Source organism: Scyliorhinus torazame, chromosome 8, assembly GCF_047496885.1.
Source record: "Scyliorhinus torazame isolate Kashiwa2021f chromosome 8, sScyTor2.1, whole genome shotgun sequence".
Lineage (NCBI taxonomy): Eukaryota > Metazoa > Chordata > Chondrichthyes > Carcharhiniformes > Scyliorhinidae > Scyliorhinus > Scyliorhinus torazame.
In genome coordinates this window covers 55,473,993-55,496,481 of record NC_092714.1, presented here as the reverse complement: position 1 = coordinate 55,496,481, position 22,489 = coordinate 55,473,993, and the positions used below count along the sequence as shown (strand labels likewise).

The following is a 22,489-nucleotide window of genomic DNA, read 5'->3' as shown; positions in this document are numbered from 1 at the left end:
CAAAATTATTGCTGAAAAAGCTTTCTGGTGCTGGAAATCTAATTTTATATTTGTGGAATGTCAAATTTCTCCATTCCATAATAAAAATTCTGAACATTAAAATAATGAAGATATTTTTTTAATTTATGATATTTCAACTTTTACTGTAATCCTGCATGCATATGTCCCAATTTTTTCTGAAAAGTTATGGTCAGTGATTGAGGGACCTGTGCAGAGGGACCTGGGTGTGCTAGTGCACGAGTCGCAAAAAGTTGGAGTGCAGGTGCAACAGGTGATTAAGAAGGCTAATCGAGTTTTGTCTTTCATTGCTAGAGGGATGGAGTTCAAGACTAGGGAGGTTATGCTGCAATTGTATAAGGTGTTGGTGAGGCCACATCTGGAGTATTGTGTTCAGTTTTGGTCTCCTTACCCAAGGACATATTGGCACTGGAGGGAGTGCAGAGAAGATTCACTAGGTTGATCCCAGAGTTGAGGGGATTAGATTATGATGAGAGGTTGAGTAGACTGGGACTGTACTCATTGGAGTTTAGAAGGATGCGGGGGGGATCTTATTGAAACATATAAAATTATGAAGGGAATAGATAGGATAGATGCGGGCAGGTTGTTTCCACTGGTCGGGGAAAGCAGAACTAGGGGGCATAGCCTCAAAATAAGGGGAAGTAGATTTAGGACCGAGTTTAGGAGGAACTTCTTCACCCAAAGGGTTGTGAATCTCTGGAATTCCTTGCCCAGTGAAGCAGTTGAGGCTCCTTCTTTAAACGTTTTTAAGAAAACGATAGATGCCTTTCTAAAGAATAAAGGGATTCGGGGATATGGTGTACGGGCCGGAGAGTGGAGCTGAGTCCACAAAGATCGGCCATGATCTCATTAAATGGCGGAGCAGGCTCGAGGGGCCAGATGGCCTACTCCTGTTCCTAGTTCTTATGTTCTTAAGATGAAATCGTCTTGTTACTTCCTGGTTTGCAGTCTGTGAGAATTTTCCAATGTGATTGGCTGCTTGGTGACATCAAGTGCTGGATTCCAGAATTCCCCTTTAGTGGAGAGAAATTAATGTTGAGAAAGGGGGAATCCTTAGCACAGAGCTCACTAGATCTTTGTGGGCAGCTTTCTTTGAAGTTATGTGGGACACAGTGGCGCAGTGGTTAGCACTGCTGCCTATGGCACTGAGGACCCGTGTTGGATCTCGGCCCTGGGCTACGGTCTGCGTGGAGTTTGCACATTCTCCCCGTGTCTGTGTGTATTTCACACCCACAACCCAAATATGGGCAGGTTAGCTGGATTGGCTGCACTAAATTGCCCCCTTAGTTGGAAAAAAATAATTGGGTACTCTAAATTTATTTTTAAAAAGCTTTCTTTGAAGTCAACGACAAGCAATTTCATCGCTGATCACTAAATCCAGACCAATGTGTTTTGCATCTTCATTAGCAGATGTACACTGTGCATATTCCAAGTGGAGACATACCTGGATATTTCGAGCTGATAATATTCTTGGAGTCTTGAGTAACGGTTTTCTGTGAAGCTTCTTTGGTGTTGCTCTTCCTTGAGCTTAGTCATCAATTGTTCCAAGTTCCGTGTAAGAACCTGTAAAAATTTCAAACAATTGAAACAGATGCTGAAGTAAAAGGTGTTTGGTAAAGCCAGAAATTCCCCTCCATCAACAGTAATCAGTAAAAAAGCGGCAAAATTATCTATCCAATGCCATTTTTCAATAGAGAGACTTGTGGTCCATTTTAAGAAGTTCTGATGGCACATTGGCAGGAATGAATGTGTTACAAATGAAATAATGTTGGGGAAAAAAAAAACTTACTTGGTTTTCATTTTGTGAAGCAATGTTGGGGAAAAAACTTACTTCGTTTTCATTTTGTGAAGCAATGAACTTTTGCCTCATTTCAGATTCCTCTTTCACATTTTGCCATATGCGCTCCTGCATTTTGAATGCTCCGTCGACAACCAATGGAGATGAATACAAATCCTGCAAGAGAAAAATCAAATAGCTTAAACTCTCTCAAGTGTAGCTTCTGCATTGGAAAAATCATCAGTTCATCATATTTATACTTTTATCAGTGACAGAAATTACCCCCAGCAATCAACAATTATGCTCAGGATGAGGAAACAGCCATTTAGGACTGAGATAAGGAGAAATGTCTTCACTTAAAGGCTTGTGAATCCTCATAATTCTCTATCCCAGAGGATGTGGATGCTCTATTTCTGACTAAAATTAAGGCTACAAGAGACAGGTTTTTGGTCTCTCAGGGAATCATGGAATATAGGGAGTGGGTGGGAAAGTGAAGCTGAAACCAAGATCAGACACGGTTGTATTCAATGGCAGAGCAAGCTCGACAGGTTATGTGGTCTACTCCTGCTCCTATTTCTTGTCTTTTGATGTGTCCAAAGATCAGGAGCTAAATAAGGGCTAAATCAAGATCAAACCAAATGAAAATTGTCACGAACCCCTCCACCTTAATGATTATAGCAAACTCACTATCCAATTCTTCTTCTCCAGAAAACATTCAACCTGAATCAAAGCAAATTTTGGTTTGATTCTATGACTGCCTTATCCATATTTAAGTTGACCTTTAATGAGTTTCAAGCCCTGTGCGATAATTTTTAAAAAAATATATAAAAAGATCATAAACTCAAATTTTAACTTACTGATGCGGTACATACTGAGGAACCAGTGGACTCCTCATCAATGAGAGTATTATCAATGTCATCCAGCTCTCCATCGCTTTGGTAAGTTTGATCAGGGAAGTCGTCAAGTGTGTTGACTTCATGACTTGTTAAAGAGGGACCAGCATTACTGTTGTCAGTCACAGTTCCCAATGCCAGTAGTGAGGAGGCTGGCGCACAGGCACTAAATGCAGAAACATCACAGCTGGAATTTGCCATTTGCTTGTTGCTTCCATTCTCATTCAGCTGGTTCTCTTGCACAGGAATTGATAGGGTCTCGCTGTTATAAATAAAACTCAGTAAGTTGAACTAACACGTTTGGCGTTAACGAAAAATTAAGACAAACTGCAGCTAAAGTTTGCTACTATCTTGCCAGAGTGAAAGGCTGGACATTCAAATACTCACTTTTATTCACAGGGGTTTTCTTTACCTCCCACCATTTCTCCAATCTTTCCTGCATTCTTCCCACAGAAACAATATACATACATATCAAGAGTGCTAATCTATACAATAGAAAATGGCTGAACAAGCCCTTCCTGGAATGCCACCCAATCCATTTAATGCTTGTCCATGGATGGATCGAACAGAATTTCAGAATACAAATAAGTTAAGACACATGGTGTTAAGGGTAAGATCCTGGCATGGATAGAGGATTGGCTGACTGTCAGAAGGCAGCAAGTGGGGATAAAGGGGTCTTTTTCAGGATGGCAGCTGGTTACTAGTGGTGTGCCTCAGGGGTCGGTGCTGGGACCACAACTTTTTACAATATACATTAATGACCTGGAAGAAGGTACTGAAGGTACTGTTGCTAAGTTTGCAGATGATACAAAGATATGTAGAGGAACAGGTAGTAATGAGTAAGCAGGGGGGCTGCAGAAGGACTTGGACAGGCTAGGAGAGTGGGCAAAGAAGTGGCAAATGGAATACAATGTGGAAAAGTGTTAGGTTATGCACTTTGGAAGGAGGAATTGAGGCATAGACTATTTTCGAAATGGGGAAATGCTCAGGAAATCAGAAGCACAAAGGGACTTGGGAGTCCTTGTTCACGATTCTCTCAAGCTTAACGTGCAGGTTCAGTCCTGAGGCTGTATAAGGCTCTGGTCAGACCCCATTTGGAGTATTGTGAGCAGTTTTGGGCCCTGTGTCTAAGGATAGATGTGCTGGCCTTAGACAGGGTCCAGAGGAGGTTCACAAGAATAATACCTGGAATGAAGATCTTGTTGTATGAGGAACGGTTGAGAACTCTAGGTCTGTACTCGTTCACGTTGGAAGGACTGTTTTTAACATTTTTTTTTTTTTTTTTTTTTTTTAAAAAGAGTACCCAATTATTTTTTCCAATTAAGGGGCAATTTAGCGTGGCCAATCCGCCTACCCTGCGCATCTTTGGGTTGTGGGGGTGAAACCAACGCAGACACAGGGAGAACGTGCAAACTCCACATGGACAGTGACCCAAGGGCCATGATTTGAACCCAGGTCCTCCGTGCCGTAGGCAGCAATACTAACCACTGTGCCACCGTGCTGCCCTGGAGTTTAGAAGGATGAGGGGGGATCTTATTGAAACTTACAGGATACTGCGAGGTCTGGATTGAGTGAACATGGAGAGGATGTTTCCACTTGTCGAAAAAATTAGAGCCAGTGGACACAATCTCAGACTAAAGGGACAATCCTTTAAAATCGAGATGAGGAGGAATTTCTTCAGCCAGAGGGTGGCGAGTCTGTGGAACTCTTTGCCGCAGAAGACTGTGGAGGCCACTGTGAGTGTCTTTCAGATAGAGATAGATAGGTTCTTGATTAATAAGGGGATCAGGGTTATGGGGAAAAGGCAGGAGAATGGGGATGTAAAGAATATCAGCCATGATTGAATGGCGGAGCATTCGATGGGCCGAGTGGCCTAATTCTGCTCAAAGAACAAACAAAGAACAAAGAGATTCCTATGTCTGATTGTCTTAACTAACCACATACTTTTCGTTATATCTCTTAGATTATATCAGCATGGAAATTCCAATAATCCTGTCGTTTAATGTGTTAACTTCAGCACGCTACACTTTCCCGTGATGAAGCTGCCACAAATCTAGGTGGCAGGGTAGTTTACATATTGGAGCCGATGTCCATGCCAATAGCAACGTTATTGGGCACCCAACCTACAGTTAAGCTACAATTTCAGAGTTGCATCTTGTTGCTCCATGGAAAAGAGGAGAATGGTTTGCCTTTAAAAGCACTTGTCTTTGCAGGGGCAGGCCAGTCGATTTCGGCGGGAGAACAGCTGGTGAGTCAGTTTCAGCGGGAGCAGTGCGGAAGTGGCTGTTGGGAGGTAAGTCTGTCCTTTAAAAGCACTTGTCTTTGCAGGGGCAGGTCAGTCGATTTCGGCGGGAGTGGAGCTGGCTGGTTAGTCAATTTCAGCAGGAGCTGAGAATTTTTTCTTAAAATTAGTGTTTTAGGCGGGAACAGGAAGTCGACCCGCGGACGTCTGGGAAGACCCTCACCAATAAATTCTGGTGGAGAGGAAACCCGAGACACTATACACAGGCAGTGTCTCCCACCCGCCCTCCTCCTCTAACCTAATAATAAAACCCATTGGTGTGAGGTAAGTACCATATTTTATGATATTATATTATTATTTTTTATAAAAAATTTAATTTAGTTGTTAGCCAGATCTTGGTAGAAAGTTAGAGGAATGGCAGGGAAGGGAGTGCAATGTTCCTCCTGCAGGATGTTTGAGGTGAGGGATGCAGTTAGTGTCCCTGCTGATTTTACCTGCAGGAAGTGCTGCCATCTCCAGCTCCTCCAAGACCGAGTTAGGGAACTGGAGCTGGAGTTGGAAGAACTTCCGATCATTCGGGAGGCAGAAGGGGTCATAGATAGCAGCTTCAGGGAATTAGTTACACCAAAGATTGGAGATAGGTGGGTAACTGTAAGAGGGACTGGGAAAAAGCAGTCAGTGCAGGGATCCCCTGCGGTCGTTCCCCTGTGAAACAAGTATACCGCTTTGGATACTTGTGGGGGGGGGGACTTACCAGGGGTAAGCCATGGGGTACGGGCCTCTGGCACAGAGTCTGTCCCTGTTGCTCAGAAGGGAAGGGGGGAGAGGAGCAGAGCATTAGTAATTGGGGACTCGATAGTCAGGGGCACAGATAGGAGATTTTGTGGGAGCGTGAGAGACTCACGTTTGGTATGTTGCCTCCCAGGTGCAAGGGTACGTGATGTCTCGGATCGTGTTTTCCGGGTCCTTAGGGGGGAGGGGGAGCAGCCCCAAGTCGTGGTCCACATTGGCACTAACGACATAGGTAGGAAAGGGGACAAGGATGTCAGGCAGGCTTTCAGGGAGCTAGGATGGAAGCTCAGAACTAGAACAAACAGAGTTGTTATCTCTGGGTTGTTGCCCGTGCCACGTGATAGTGAGATGAGGAATAGGGAGAGAGAGCATTTAAACACGTGGCTACAGGGATGGTGCAGGCGGGAGGGATTCAGATTTCTGGATAACTGGGGCTCTTTCTGGGGAAGGTGGGACCTCTACAGACAGGATGGTCTACATCTGAACCTGAGGGGCACAAATATCCTGGGGGGGGGGGGGAGATTTGTTAGTGCTCTTTGGGGGGGTTTAAACTAATGCAGCAGGGGCATGGGAACCTGGATAGTAGTTTTAGGGTAAGGGAGAATGAGAGTATAGAGGTCAGGAGCACAGACTTGACGTCGCAGGAGGGGGCCAGTGTTCAGGTAGGTGGTTTGAAGTGTGTCTACTTCAATACCAGGAGTATACGAAACAAGGTAGGGGAACTGGCAGCATGGGTTGGTACCTGGGACTTCGATGTTGTGGCCATTTCGGAGACATGGATAGAGCAGGGACAGGAATGGATGTTGCAGGTTCCGGGGTTTAGGTGTTTTAGTAAGCTCAGAGAAGGAGGCAAAAGAGGGGGAGGTGTGGCGCTGCTAGTCAAGAGCAGTATTACGGTGGCGGAGAGGATGCTAGATGGGGACTCTTCTGCCGAGGTAGTATGGGCTGAAGTTAGAAACAGGAAAGGAGAGGTCACCCTGTTGGGAGTTTTTTTATAGGCCTAATAGTTCTAGGGATGTAGAGGAAAGGATGGCGAAGATGATTCTGGAGAAGAGCGAAAGTAACAGGGTAGTTATTATGGGAGACTTTAACTTTCCAAATATTGACTGGAAAAGATATAGTTCGAGTACAATAGATGGGTCGTTTTTTTGTACAGTGTGCGCAGGAGGGTTTCCTGAAACAATATGTTGACAGACCAACTAGAGGCGAGGCCCCATTGGATTTGGTTTTGGGTAATGAACCAGGCCAGGTGTTGGATTTGGAGGTAGGAGAGCACTTTGGGGACAGTGACCACAATTCGGTGACGTTTACGTTAATGATGGAAAGGGATAAGTATACACCGCAGGGCAAGAGTTATAGCTGGGGGAAGGGCAATTATGATGCCATTAGACGTGACTTGGGGGGGATAAGGTGGAGAAGTAGGCTGCAAGTGTTGGGCACACTGGATAAGTGGGGCTTGTTCAAGGATCAGCTACTGCGTGTTCTTGATAAGTATGTACCGGTCAGGCAGGGAGGAAGGCGTCGAGCGAGGGAACCGTGGTTTACCAAGGAAGTGGAATCTCTTGTTAAGAGGAAGAAGGAGGCCTAAGTGAAGATGAGGTGTGAAGTTTCAGTTGGGGCGATGGATAGTTACAAGGTAGCGAGGAAGGATCTAAAGAGAGAGCTAAGACGAGCAAGGAGGGGACATGAGAAGTATTTGGCAGGAAGGATCAAGGAAAAACCCAAAAGCTTTCTATAGGTATGTCAGGAATAAGCAAATGACTAGGGAAAGAGTAGGACCAGTCAAGGACAGGGATGGGAAGTTGTGTGTGGAGTCTGAAGAGATAGGAGAGATACTAAATGAATATTTTTCGTCAGTATTCACTCAGGAAAAAGATAATGTTGTGGAGGAGAATGCTGAGCCCCAGGCTAATAGAATAGATGGCATTGAGGTACGTAGGGAAGAGGTGTTGGCAATTCTGGACAGGCTGAAAATAGATAAGTCCCCGGGACCTGATGGGATTTATCCTAGGATTCTCTGGGAGGCCAGGGAAGAGATTGTTGGACCTTTGGCTTTGATTCTTATGTCATCATTGGCTACAGGAATAGTGCCAGAGGATTAGAGGACAGCAAATGTGGTCCCTTTGTTCAAAAAGGGGAGCAGAGACAACCCCGGCAACTATAGACCGGCGAGCCTCACGTCTGTAGTGGGTAAAGTCTTGGAGGGGATTATAAGAGACAAGATTTATCATCATCTAGATAGGAATAATATGATCAGGGATAGTCAACATGGCTTTGTGAAGGGTAGGTCATGCCTCACAAACCTTATTGAGTTCTTTGAGAAGGTGACTGAATAGGTAGATGAGGGTAGAGCAGTTGATGTGGTGTATATGGATTTCAGCAAAGCGTTTGATAAGGTTCCCCACGGTAGGCTATTGCAGAAAATACGGAGGCTGGGGATTGAGGGTGATTTAGAGATGTGGATCAGAAATTGGCTAGCTGAAAGAAGAGAGGGTGGTGGTTGATGGGAAATGTTCAGAATGGCGTTCTGTCACAAGTGGAGTACCACAAGGATCTGTTCTGGGGCCGTTGCTGTTTGTCATTTTTATCAATGACCTAGAGGAAGGCGCAGAAGGGTGGGTGAGTAAATTTGCAGACGATACTAAAGTCGGTGGTGTTGTCGATAGTGTGGAAGGATGTAGCATATTACAGAGGGATATAGATAAGCTGCAGGGCTGGGCTGAGAGGTGGCAAATGGAGTTTAATGTAGAGAAGTGTGAGGTGATTCACTTTGGAAGGAATAACAGGAATGCGGAATATTTGGCTAATGGTAAAGTTCTTGGAAGTGTGGATGAGCAGAGGGATCTAGGTGTCCATTTACATAGATCCCTGAAAGTTGCCACCCAGGTTGATAGGGTTGTGAAGAAGGCCTATGGAGTGTTGGCCTTTATTGGTAGAGGGATTGAGTTCCGGAGTCGGGAGGTCATGTTGCAGCTGTACAGAACTCTGGTACGGCCGCATTTGGAGTATTGCGTACAGTTCTGGTCACCGCATTATAGGAAGGACGTGGAGGCTTTGGAGCGGGTGCAGAGGAGATTTACCAGGATGTTGCCTGGTATGGAGGGAAAATCTTATGAGGAAAGGCTGATGGACTTGAGGTTGTTTTCGTTGGAGAGAAGAAGGTTAAGAGGAGACTTAATAGAGGCATACAAAATGATCAGGGGGTTGGATAGGGTGGACAGTGAGAGCCTTCTCCCGCGGATGGAAATGGCTGGCACGAGGGGACATAGCTTTAAACTGAGGGGTAATAGATATAGGACAGAGGTCAGAGGTAGGTTCTTTACGCAAAGAGTAGTGAGGCCGTGGAATGCCCTACCTGCTACAGTAGTGAACTCGCCAACATTGAGGGCATTTAAAAGTTTATTGGATAAACATATGGATGATAATGGCATAGTGTAGGTTAGATGGCTTTTGTTTCGGTGCAACATCGTGGGCCGAAGGGCCTGTACTGCGCTGTATTGTTCTATGTTCTATGTTCTTCCAAAGATCAGGTTTGCCTTCTTCCAAAGATCAGTTTTGTGCCTTTGGTAATGAGCTTCTACAGTGCAGAAGGAGGCCATTCAATCATCAAGCCTCTACAGTGCAGGAGGCCATTCGGCCCATCGAGTCTGCGCTGACCCTTCGAAAGATCATCCTCCCTACGCCCAATACCTGGGGATGGGGGGGCACCTAGGCAATATGGGGGTCAGAGCTGATTTAAGGTGGCCGTGGTCAATTGCGGTGCTGGGGGTCGGGCAGCCGCGTAGGCTCGCTACTGGGCAGCCCACTCAAGACGGCGGCCCAATAGCATTTAAAAATGGCATCCCAATCCCTCGCTACAATGGGGAGTTCAGGCGAGCAGAGCTCCCTACTGTACAAAATGGGGCTATGTGCAGCCCCGGTCGCAATTCCCCATTCAGGCTCCTTATTCAAGCACCCGGAGGAAGCCCACGCAGACACGGGGAGAATGTGAGAATGTGCAAATTCCACACAGACAGTTACCCGAGGTCTGAATTGAACCCGGGTCCCTGGCGCTGGAAACAGTATTCTAGCCACTGTGCCGCCCTTATGATTGTGGCTGATCATCCAACTCAATAGCCTAATCCTACATTCCCCCCATATCCTTTAATCCCCTTTGCCCCAAGTGCTATATATAATTGCTTCTTGAAAACATACAATGTTTTGGCCTCAATGACTTCCTGTGGTAACAAATTCCACAGGCCCACCACTCACTGGGTGAAGACATTTCTCCTCCTCTCTGTCCTAAATCATCTACCCTGTTTCCTCAGATTGTGACCCCTGGTTCTGGACACACACACCATCGTAAACATCCTTCCTGCATCTACCCTGTCCAGCCCGGTTAGAATTTCATGGGTTTCTAAGAGATCCCCCTCATTCTTCTGAACTCCAGCGAATACAATCCTAACCTATTCAATCTTTCCTCATACATCAGTCCCTCCATCCCTGGAATCAGTCTGGTAAACATTCACTGCACTCCCTCTGTAGCAAGAACATCCTTCCTCAGATAAGGAGACCAAAACTGCACACAATATTCCAGGTGTGTCCTCACCAAGGCCCTGTCTAATTGCAGCAAGACATCCCTGCTCCTGTACTCGAATCCTCTCCTTATGTAGACTAACATACCATTTGCCTTCTTTACTGCCTGCTGCACTTGCATGCTTATCTTCAATGACTGGTGTACCAGGACACCCAGATCTCGTTGCACAATCCCCTCTCCTAATTTATGGCCATTCAGATAATAGTCTGGCTTCTCGTTTTTGCTACCTGTGGTGGTATGTATTAGGGGTCATATGGGACTGTGAAGCCGTGATGCTATTGGCTGACAGATCCCGGGTCCTGGTTGGCTGCTGACTCCTGGCTCCGAAGAACCCGAGCTTCTCCCGCCGCTTCATTCTGTTGCTGAACTGCTGGGGACAAGTCTCGCTTAATAAAGCCTGAATCGACTTCATCACTTCTCGTCTCTCTCGTAAGTCATTGTGCGCTACAATTTATTAAGCGAGCTTAAAAGACTATGGAGCTCCGGATCGCCCCGGAATGCCTGCGGATCAGCCCCCGCACAGCGAACTCGGCAGCAGTATTTAAACACTGGCAAGCATGTTTTGAAGGCTACTTCCGAACGGCCCCCGGCCGGATCACAGAAGACCAGAAAATGCAGGTCCTGCATTCGAGGGTAAGCCCGGAAATTTACCCTCTCATAGAAGACGCAGAGGATTTCCCGACGGCGCTCGCATTACTGAAGGGCATCTACGTTCGGCCCGTTAACCAGGTCTACGCGCGCCACCAACTCGCGACGAGACGGCAAAGTCCCGGAGAATCGCTAGAAGAATTCTACGCCGCGCTGCTAATTTTGGGACGGGGCTGCAGCTGCCCGCCGGTGAACGCGATCGAACACACGGACATGCTAATTCGCAATGCTTTTGTGGCAGGTATGAACTCTCCCCAAATCCGCCAAAGACTTTTAGAAAGAGAGTCGCTAGGACTCTGAGGCACGGGCCCTTGCAGCTTCCCTAGATGTGGCCTCGCAAAACGCCCGCGCCTACGGCCCCGACCGCGCGGCAGCCCCTTGGACCCCCGTCGCGACAAACCCCCCCCCCTCCCCCCCTCACAGGCTTGCGCGGTTAAAGCGCCAGACCATCCTGGGGGGCCCCGCTGCTATTTCTGCGGGCAAGCGAAACACTCCCGGCAGCGCTGCCCGGCCTGCGCAGCTATTTGTAAAAGCTGCGGCAAGAAGGGCCATTACGCGGCAGTGTGCCGGTCCCGGGGGGTCGCCGCAATCCCCGGAGAAGAACGAGCCCAGCATATCCCAAACGCTCCCCAACCCCCCCCAGCGCCCCATGTGCGACCCGCGGGTGCCGCCATTTTGGGTCCCGGGCACCACGAGGAGAGGGTGGGCGCCGCCGTCTTGTGACCCCCCCAGCCACGTGCGATTCAGTGGGCGGCCATTTTGTCCACCCCCGACCACGTGCGATCCATGGGGGCGGCCATTTTGTCCACCCCCGGCCGCGTGCGATTCATGGACGCCACCATCTTGGTTGACAATAAAAGGACCCCAGCATCGACGGCTCCACGGGGTCCGAAGAAGACCCCGCAACACTACTCCCACGACTGGCTTCGGTGACACTGGATCAATCACGGCCCCGGACGCTCCAGACGACAACGGTGCTGATCAACGGACACGAGACACCATGCTTGATCGACACCGGGAGCACCGAAAGTTTTATTCACCCAGACACGGTAAGACGCTGCTTTCTGACCATCCATCCAAGTACGCAAAAGATTTCCCTAGCTGCAGGATCCCACTCCGTAGAGATCAAAGGGTTCTGCATCGCGAACCTAATGGTGCAAGGGAGGGAGTTTAAGAACTACAGGCTCTACGTCCTTCCCCAACTCTGCGCGCCCACATTACTGGGATTAGATTTCCAGTGTAACCTGCAGAGCCTAACACCCCCACTCACTATCTGCGGCCTCGCAACTCTCAAGGTTGAACCCCCGTCCTGGTTTGCAAACCTCACCCCGGATTGCAAACCCGTCGCCACTAGGAGCAGACGGTACAGCGCCCAGGACCGGATATTTATTCGGTCTGAAGTCCAGCGGTTGCTGAAGGAAGGCATAATCCAGGCCAGCAATAGTCCCTGGAGAGCCCAGGTGGTAGTAGTAAAGACCGGGGAGAAGCAAAGGATGGTCGTAGACTATAGTCAGACCATCAACAGGTACACACAGCTAGATGCGTACCCTCTCCCCCGCATATCCGACATGGTAAATTGGATTGCCCAGTATAAGGTTTTCTCCACCGTGGACCTCAAGTCCGCCTACCACCAGCTCCCCTTCCGCCCAGGTGACCGCAAGTACACAGCCTTCGAGGCAGACGGGCGTCTATACCACTTCCTAAGGGTCCCATTTGGTGTCACAAACGGGGTCTCGGTCTTCCAACGGGAGATGGACCGAATGGTGGACCAGCACGGGTTGCAGGCCACGTTCCCGTATCTCGACAACGTAACCTTCTGCGGCCCCGATCAGCAGGACCACGACGCCAACCTCCAAAAATTCCTCCAGACCGCTAACGCCCTGAACCTCATACAACGAGGAAAAGTGCGTTTTTAGCACAAACCGGTTGGCCATCCTGGGATACGTAGTGCGCAATGGGATAATAGGCCCCGACCCCGAACGCATGCGCCCCCTTACGGAATTTCCCCTCCCCCACTGCTCCAAAGCCCTGAAACGTTGTCTGGGTTTCTTTTCGTATTACGCCCAGTGGGTCCCCCAGTATGCAGACAAGGCCCGCCCGCTAATACAGTCCACTACCTTCCCCCTGTCGACAGAGGCTCGCCAGGCCTTCAGCCGCATCAAAGCGGATATCGCAAAGGCCACGATGCGCGCCATCGACGAGTCCCTCCCCTTCCAGGTCGAGAGTGACGCATCCGACGTAGCTCTGGCGGCCACCCTTAACCAAACGGGCAGACCCGTGGCCTTTTTCTCCCGGACCCTCCACGCCTCAGAAATCCGCCACTCCTCAGTGGAAAAGGAAGCCCAAGCCATAGTGGAAGCTGTGCGACATTGGAGGCATTACCTGGCCGGCAGGAGATTCACTCTCCTCACCGACCAACGGTCGGTAGCCTTCATGTTCGATAATGCACAGCGGGGCAAAATTAAAAATGACAAGATCTTAAGGTGGGGGATCGAGCTCTCCACCTTCAACTATGAGATCTTGCACCGTCCCGGAAAGCTGAACGAGCCGTCTGATGCCTTATCCGGCGGCACATGTGCCAACGCACAAATAGACCGCCTCCAAGCCCTCCACGAGGACCTCTGCCACCCGGGGGTCACTCGATTCTACCATTTCGTAAAGTCCCGCAACCTCCCCTACTCTGTGGAGGAGGTCCGTACAGTCACCAGGAACTGTCACATCTGCGCAGAGTGCAAACCGCACTTTCAGGCCGGATAGAGCGCACCCGATCAAGGCTTCCTGCCCCTTTGAACGCCTCAGTTTGGATTTCAAAGGGCCCCTCCCCTCCACTGACCGCAACGCATACTTCCTGAACGTGGTGGACGAGTACTCTCGTTTCTCCTTCGCCATCCCCTGCCCCGACATGACAGCGGCCACAGTCATTAAAGCCCTTGGCACCATATTCACTCTGTTCGGTTGCCCCGCGTATATCCATAGCGACAGGGGGTCCTCCTTAATGAGTGACGAGCTGCGCCAGTTCCTGCTCAGCAAGGGCATAGCCTCGAGCAGGACGACCAGCTACAACCCCCCGGGGGACGGGCAAGTAGAGAGGGAGAACGGCACGGTCTGGAAAACCGTCCTGCTGGCCCTACGGTCCAGGGATCTCCCAGTTTCCCGGTGGCAGGAGGTCCTCCCGGATGCTCTCCACTCCATCCGGTCGCTGCTGTGTACCACCACTAACCAAACGCCTCATGAGCGCCTCCTTGTCTTCCCCAGGAAGTCCTCCTCCGGAACGTCGCTGCCGCCCTGGCTGGCAGCCCCAGGACCCATCTTGCTCCGGAAACATGTGCGGGCGCACAAATCGGACCCGTTGGTCGAGAGGGTTCACCTTCTCCACGCGAACCCGCAGTACGCCTACGTGGCGTACCCCGACGGCCGACAGGACACGGTCTCCCTGCGGGACCTGGCGCCCGCTGGCAACACACACCCCACCCCCCCCAGCGCCCAGACACACCCCCGACACTGATCATCCCCTCCCTGCCACCGGCGCACCCCGCGACCGCCCCCTTCCCGGGGGGACCGGTCCTCCTCCCGTGCCCGCCCAGGAGTAAAACAGGAACAAACACCGAAACGCTCCCGGAGACGACAACGCCTGAACAAGCACCTGCACCACCACCGGGGCTGAGGCGATCAACGAGGAAGACCAGACCGCCCGCTCGACTCGTGGCATCCGCGTGACACCAAGAATGTTGTTGTATTGTAACAAAAAAAAAAAAATGTTTTTTCTGGCTAATATTGTAAATAGTTTTCACAAACTTGTACATAGCCCAGTGTAGGGCTAAAACTGTAGTAACATGTCCGAAATTTAACTTCCAGGGCCAGCCTTGTAAACCCCTACCACCATGCGAACCACCACCCCGCCGGGTTCCTTTTTAACAAGGGGTGAATGTGGTGGTATGTATTAGGGGTCATGTGGGACTGTGAAGCCGTGATACTATTGGCTGACAGATCCCGGGTCCTGGTTGGCTGCTGACTCCTGGCTCCGCCCTGAAGGCGGAGTATAAGAACCCGAGCTTCTCCCCGCCGCTTCATTCTGTTGCTGAACTGCTGGGGACACGTCTTGCTTAATAAAGCCTGAATCGACTTCATCACTTCTCGTCTCTCTCGTAAGTCATTGTGCGCTACACTACCAAAGTGGATAATCTCGCATTTCTCTAAATCATACTGCATCGCCCTTTAATTTGCCCACTAGCTCAACTTGTCCAAAACACACGGAAGGATCGCTGCATCCTCCTCGCAGCTCACCCTCCCACCTAGCTTTGTGTCATCAGAAAATTTGGAGATATGGCATTTTGTTCCCTCATCTAAATCATTAATATATATTGTGAATAGCTGGGGTCCCAGCCTGATCGCTGTGGTACCCCACTAGTCACTGCCTGCCAATTTGAAAAAGACCCGTTAATTCCTACTCTGTTTCCCGTCTGCCAATCAGATTTCTATCCATCTCAATACACTACCCCCAATTCCCATGTGCTTTAATTTTGCACTTATACAGACTTTGTCAAAAGCCTTCTGAAAGTTCCACTATGCCACATCCACTGGCTCCCCCTCGTCAATTCTACTAGTTACATTCTCAAAGAATTCCAGTCGATTTATCAAGCATGTTTTCTCCTTCATAAATCCACGCTGTCTCTGTCCAATCCTGCCACTATTTTCTAAGTGCCCTGTTAAAAAACTTTTGATAATGGATTCCAGAATTTCCCCCACTACGGAGATCAGGTTTACATGTCTATAATTCCCTATCTATTCTCTACCTTCATTTTTTAAATAGTGGGGTTACATTAGCTACCCTCCAGTCTGCAGGAACTGTTTCAAAGTCTATAGAATCCTGGAAGATGACCACCAATGTATCCACTATTTATAGAGCCACTTCCTTAAGTACTCTGGGATGTTGATAATCAGGCCCTGGGGTTGTATCAGCTTTCAATCCCATCAATTTCCCCAACACTATTTCTCTATTAATAGTAATCTCCTTCAGTTCCTCCCCCTCACTAAACCCTGCATTCCCCAACATTCCTGGTACCTGATGTGTGTCCTCGCTTGTGAAGACGGAACCAAAGTATGTGTTTAGTTGGTCAGCCATTTCTTTGTCCCTATTATACATTCCCCTGTTTCTGACTATAAGGGACCTACATTTGACTTCACTAGTCTTTTTATCTTCACTGAGTTATAGAAACTGTTACAGTCAGTTTTATGTTCCCTGCAAGCTTACTTTCCTACTCTATTTTACCAGTCTTAATCAATCCCTTTGTCCTTCTTTGCTGAATTCTAAACTTCTCCCCATCCTCAGACCTGTTGGTTTTCTTGACCAATTTGTATGCTTCTTCCTGTGATCCAATATTATCTCTAATTTCCCTTGTAAGCCATGGCCACCTTTCCCGTTCTATTTTTGTGCCAGACAGGAATAAACAATTGTTCCAGTTTGGACATGCGTGCCAACAGCAGTCGAAGGTCTGCTGGAGCCCAGGACTCAGCTGAATCTCAGTCAGATGCCAAGCCTCCGGACAAAGTTCTCCAAGAGCTGATGCAAATGATAGGACACAGCCATGAGTTTCAGGAGGGGGTGTCAGCAATATTCCAGTGACTGCAAGGCTGATTGGAGGAGTCCCAAAGGCTTCAGATGCCGGAGATGGCGCTGACAATGCATGGCACTGAGGCCAACACTGCTAGGGTGACGATAGCTGTGGAAAACCTGGAGCATGACGTCCACATCATGAGTGGTGGTGCCCAAGGTATGGCTCAGTCTGTGATGACCATGGCTGAAGGTCTCGACATCATGTCCCAGTCGATGAGGGACATGTCCCATACACAGGTGGGCATTGCCTAGGCACTCCAGGGCATGGCTGAGGGTGTCAACACCATGGTGCAGACAATAGGTAGTCTCCAGGACTGGCAGAGCCACACGAATCAGATGATATATAAAACAAAAAACAAAAAAGAGTGGCTAAGGTAAATATTGGTCCTTTAGAGGATGAGAAGGGAGATTTAATAATGGGAGATGAGTAAATGGCTGAGGAACTGAACAGGTTATTTGGGTTGGTCTTCACAGTGGAAGATACAAATAACATGCCAGTGACTGATGGAAATGAGACTATGACAGGTGGGGACCCCGAGACGATTGTTATCACTAAGGAGGTAGTGATGGGCAAGCTAATGGGGCTAAAGATAGACAGGTCTCCTGTCCCCGATGGACTGCATCCCAGAGTGCTAAAAGAGATGGTTAGGGAAATTGCAAATGCACTTGTGATAATTTACCAAAATTCACTAGACTCTGGGGTGGTCCCGGTGGATTGGAAATTAGCAAATGTGACACCACTGTTTAAAAAAGGAGGTAGGCAGAAAGCGGGTAATTATAAGCCAGTTAGCTTAACTTCTGTAGTAGGGAAGATGCTGGAATCTATCAAGGAAGAAATAGCGAGGCATCTGGATGGAAGTAATCCCATTGGGCACGCGCAGCATGGGTTCATAAAGGGCAGGTCGTGCCTAACTAATTTAGTGCCATTTTTTGAGGACATTACCAGTGTGGTAGACAACGGGGAGCCAATGGATGTGGTATATCTGGATTTCCAGAAAGCTTCTGACAAGGTGCCACACAAAAGGTTGCTGCATAAGATAAAGATGCGTGGCGTTAAGGGGAAAGTAGTAGCATGGATAAAGGATTAGTTAATTAATAGAAAGCAAAAAGAGTGGGGATTAATGGGTGTTTCTCTGGTTGGCAATCAGTAGCTAGTGGTGTCCCTCAGGGATCAGTGTTGGGCCCACAATTGTTCACAATTTACATGGACGATTTGGAGTGCAACGTGACCAAGTTTGCAGATGACACTAAGATGAGTGGTAAAGCAAAAAGTCTAGATGATACTGGAAATCTGCAGAGGGATTTGGATAGTTTAAGTGAATGGGCTAGGGTCTGGCAGATGGAATGCAATGTTGACAAATGTGAGGTTATCCATTCTGGTAGGAATAACAGCAAAAGGGATTATTATTTAAATGATAAAATATTAAAACATGCTGCTGTGCAGAGGGACCTGGGTGTCGTAGTGCATGAGTCGCAAAAAGTTGGCTTACAGTGCAACAGATGATTAAGAAGGCAAATGGAATTTTGTCCTTCACTGCTAGAGGGATAGAGTTTAAGATTAGGGAGGTTATTCTGCAACTGTACAAGGTGTAAGTGAGGCCACACCTGGAGTATTGTGTTGTTTTGGTCTCCTTATTTGAGAAAGGACGTACGGGCACTGGAGGGTGTGCAGAGGAGATTCACTAGGTTAATCCCAGAGCTGAAGGGATTGGATTACGAGGAGAGGTTGAATAGACTGGGACTGTACCCGTTGGAATTTAGAAGGATGCGGGGGGAGGGGGTCTTATAGAAACATATAAAATTATGAAGGGAATAGATAGGATAGATGCGGGGAGATTGTTTCCATTGGCGGGTGAAAGCAGAACTAGGGGGCACAGCCTCAAAATAAGTGATAATAGATTTAGGACTGAGCTTAGGAGGAATGTCTTCACCCAAAGGGTTCTGAATCTATGGAATTCCCTGCCAAGTGAGATAGTTGAGGCTCCTTCATTCAAGATAAAGAAAGATAGTTTTTTGAAGAATAAAGGAATAGAGCTGAGTCCTCAAAAGATCAGTCATTGAATGGCAGAGCAGGCTCGAAGGGCCAGATGGCCTACTCCTGCTCCTAGGTCGTATGTTCTTTTGATTCTGGAGCTAACTCCCGCTGCCTCGCTGGGCACCACCAGAGAGAACAAAGTGCTAGAGGCCAGCCTGGGGCCTGCCACAAGAAGATGACATCAGTCTCTATTTCTCCTGAACCCCTCCTCCTGACACCGGCGAATCTCAAGGGCAGCGGGCAGAATAGGGTGGCAAGGCGACGCCCGCCACACCAGTAAGTTGGCCGAGACACTCCGGCTCCAGGCCCTTCAGAGATCTTCCATCAACGGCATCAAATGCCACAGGGAGTGGAAGGCAGCAGGCTGCCTCCGCCTGATGTGCTTCCTGGGACACACCTAGAGTAGCACCAGACCACAAACGATTAAGAAGAGCAAGGAGCACCGAGTGGGCACTGGGTTGTTCACTATCTCTAGCTGGAAGGGAATGGAAATGTAAAATGTACATTATTAAAACATGTAACACCTGATACATGTGAAACTTCTTAATCATCACAACGGGCCTGCCTGCATCCACACTCTGTTACCCTCCACCACACCGGTGGCGTGAGAGCAGCTGGTTAGTCAGTTTCAGCGGGAGCATTGCGGAAGGAGGGTGCTGGGAGGTAAGTCAACCTTTAAAAGCACTTCTCTTTGCAGGGGCAGGCCAGTCGATTTCGGTGGCGTGAGAGCAGCTGGTTAGTCAGTTTCAGCGGGAGCATTGCGGAAGGAGGGTGCTGGGAGGTAAGTCAACCTTTAAAAGCACTTCTCTTTGCAGGGGCAGGCCAGTCGATTTCGGTGGCGTGAGAGCAGCTGGTTAGTCAGTTTCAGCGGGAGCATTGCGGAAGGAGGGTGCTGGGAGGTAAGTCAACCTTTAAAAGCACTTCTCTTTGCAGGGGCAGGCCAGTCGATTTCGGTGGCGTGAGAGCAGCTGGTTAGTCAGTTTCAGCGGGAGCATTGCGGAAGGAGGGTGCTGGGAGGTAAGTCAACCTTTAAAAGCACTTCTCTTTGCAGGGGCAGGCCAGTTGATTTCGGTGGCGTGAGAGCAGCTGGTTAGTCAGTTTCAGCGGGAGCATTGCGGAAGGAGGGTGCTGGGAGGTAAGTCAACCTTTAAAAGCACTTCTCTTTGCAGGGGCAGGCCAGTCGATTTCGGTGGCGTGAGAGCAGCTGGTTAGTCAGTTTCAGCGGGAGCATTGCGGAAGGAGGGTGCTGGGAGGTAAGTCAACCTTTAAAAGCACTTCTCTTTGCAGGGGCAGGCCAGTCGATTTCGGTGGCGTGAGAGCAGCTGGTTAGTCAGTTTCAGCGGGAGCATTGCGGAAGGAGGGTGCTGGGAGGTAAGTCAACCTTTAAAAGCACTTCTCTTTGCAGGGGCAGGCCAGTCGATTTCGGTGGCGTGAGAGCAGCTGGTTAGTCAGTTTCAGCGGGAGCATTGCGGAAGGAGGGTGCTGGGAGGTAAGTCAACCTTTAAAAGCACTTCTCTTTGCAGGGGCAGGCCAGTCGATTTCGGTGGCGTGAGAGCAGCTGGTTAGTCAGTTTCAGCGGGAGCATTGCGGAAGGAGGGTGCTGGGAGGTAAGTCAACCTTTAAAAGCACTTCTCTTTGCAGGGGCAGGCCAGTCGATTTCGGTGGCGAGAGAGCAGCTGGTTAGTCAGTTTCAGCGGGAGCATTGCGGAAGGAGGGTGCTGGGAGGTAAGTCAACCTTTAAAAGCACTTCTCTTTGCAGGGGCAGGCCAGTTGATTTCGGTGGCGTGAGAGCAGCTGGTTAGTCAGTTTCAGCGGGAGCATTGCGGAAGGAGGATGCTGGGAGGTAAGTCAACCTTTAAAAGCACTTCTCTTTGCAGGGGCAGGCCAGTTGATTTCGGTGGCGTGAGAGCAGCTGGTTAGTCAGTTTCAGCGGGAGCATTGCGGAAGGAGGGTGCTGGGAGGTAAGTCAACCTTTAAAAGCACTTCTCTTTGCAGGGGCAGGCCAGTTGATTTCGGTGGCGTGAGAGCAGCTGGTTAGTCAGTTTCAGCGGGAGCATTGCAGAAGGAGGGTGCTGGGAGGTAAGTCAACCTTTAAAAGCACTTCTCTTTGCAGGGGCAGGCCAGTTGATTTCGGTGGCGTGAGAGCAGCTGGTTAGTCAGTTTCAGCGGGAGCATTGCGGAAGGAGGGTGCTGGGAGGTAAGTCAACCTTTAAAAGCACTTCTCTTTGCAGGGGCAGGCCAGTTGATTTCGGTGGCGTGAGAGCAGCTGGTTAGTCAGTTTCAGCGGGAGCATTGCGGAAGGAGGGTGCTGGGAGGTAAGTCAACCTTTAAAAGCACTTCTCTTTGCAGGGGCAGGCCAGTCGATTTCGGCGGCGTGAGAGCAGCTGGTGAGTGGTGAGTCAGTTTCAGCAGGAGCTGAGACTTTTTCTCTTTTCTTTAAATTAGTTTTTTAGGCGGGATCAGGAAGTCGACCCGCGGACGTCTGGGAAGACCCTCACCAATAAATTCTGGTGGAGAGGAAACCCGAGACACTACACGTGTAGTGTCTCCCACCCGCCCTCCTCCTCTAACCTAATAATAAAACCCATTGGTCTGAGGTAAGTACCATATTTTATTATATTATTATTATTATTATTTTTTATAAAAATTTAATTTAGTTGTTAGCCAGATCTTGGTAGAAAGTTAGAGGAATGGCAGGGAAGGGAGTACAATGTTCCTCCTGCAGGATGTTTGAGGTGAGGGATGCAGTTAGTGTCCCTGCTGATTTTACCTGCAGGAAGTGCTGCCATCTCCAGCTCCTCCAAGACCGAGTTAGGGAACTGGAGCTGGAGTTGGAAGAACTTCGGATCATTCGGGAGGCAGAAGGGGTCATAGATAGCAGCTTCAGGGAATTAGTTACACCAAAGATTGGAGATAGGTGGGTAACTGTAAGAGGGACTGGGAAAAAACAGTCAGTGCAGGGATCCCCTGCGGTCGTTCCCCTGAGAAACAAGTATACCGCTTTGGATACTTGTGGGGGGGACGACTTACCAGGGGTAAGCCATGGGGTACGGGCCTCTGGCACGGAGTCTGTCCCTGTTGCTCAGAAGGGAAGGGGGGAGAGGAGCAGAGCATTAGTAATTGGGGACTCTATAGTCAGGGGCACAGATAGGAGATTTTGTGGGAGCGTGAGAGACTCACGTTTGGTATGTTGCCTCCCAGGTGCAAGGGTACGTGATGTCTCGGATCGTGTTTTCCGGGTCCTTAGGGGGGAGGGGTAGCAGCCCCAAGTCGTGGTCCACATTGGCACCAACGACATAGGTAGGAAAGGGGACAAGGATGTCAGGCAGGCTTTCAGGGAGCTAGGATGGAAGCTCAGAACTAGAACAAACGGAGTTGTTATCTCTGGGTTGTTGCCCGTGCCACGTGATAGTGAGATGAGGAATAGGGAGAGAGAGCATTTAAACACGTGGCTACAGGGATGGTGCAGGCGGGAGGGTTTCAGATTTTTGGATAACTGGGGCTCTTTCTGGGGAAGGTGGGACCTCTACAGACAGGATGGTCTACATCTGAACCTGAGGGGCACAAATATCCTGGGGGGGAGATTTGTTAGTGCTCTTTGGGGGGGTTTAAACTAATGCAGCAGGGGCATGGGAACCTGGATTGTAGTTTTAGGGTAAGGGAGAATGAGAGTATAGAGGTCAGGAGCACAGATTTGACGTCGCAGGAGGGGGCCAGCGTTCAGGTAGGTGGTTTGAAGTGTGTCTACTTCAATGCCAGGAGTATACGAAACAAGGTAGGGGAACTGGCAGCGTGGGTTGGTACCTGGGACTTCGATGTTGTGGCCATTTCGGAGACATGGATAGAGCAGGGACAGGAATGGATGTTGCAGGTTCCGGGGTTTAGGTGTTTTAG

At 49.1% G+C, this 22,489-nt stretch overlaps 1 protein-coding gene across 3 annotated transcripts in view; it reads right to left on the bottom strand.

Annotated features, from left to right (window-relative positions):
- Window positions 1-22,489, bottom strand: part of LOC140427849 (E3 ubiquitin-protein ligase DZIP3-like) — a 173,247-nt gene that overhangs the window by 48,452 nt on the left and 102,306 nt on the right. For all 3 annotated transcript variants that reach the window (XM_072513632.1, XM_072513631.1, XM_072513633.1), the window contains 3 exons: window positions 2,653-2,950; window positions 1,850-1,972; window positions 1,463-1,581 (listed from right to left, as the gene is read on the bottom strand). In XM_072513632.1, the coding sequence (XP_072369733.1) occupies window positions 1,463-1,581; window positions 1,850-1,972; window positions 2,653-2,950 (540 nt within the window). The remainder of the gene's footprint in view (window positions 1-1,462; window positions 1,582-1,849; window positions 1,973-2,652; window positions 2,951-22,489) is intronic.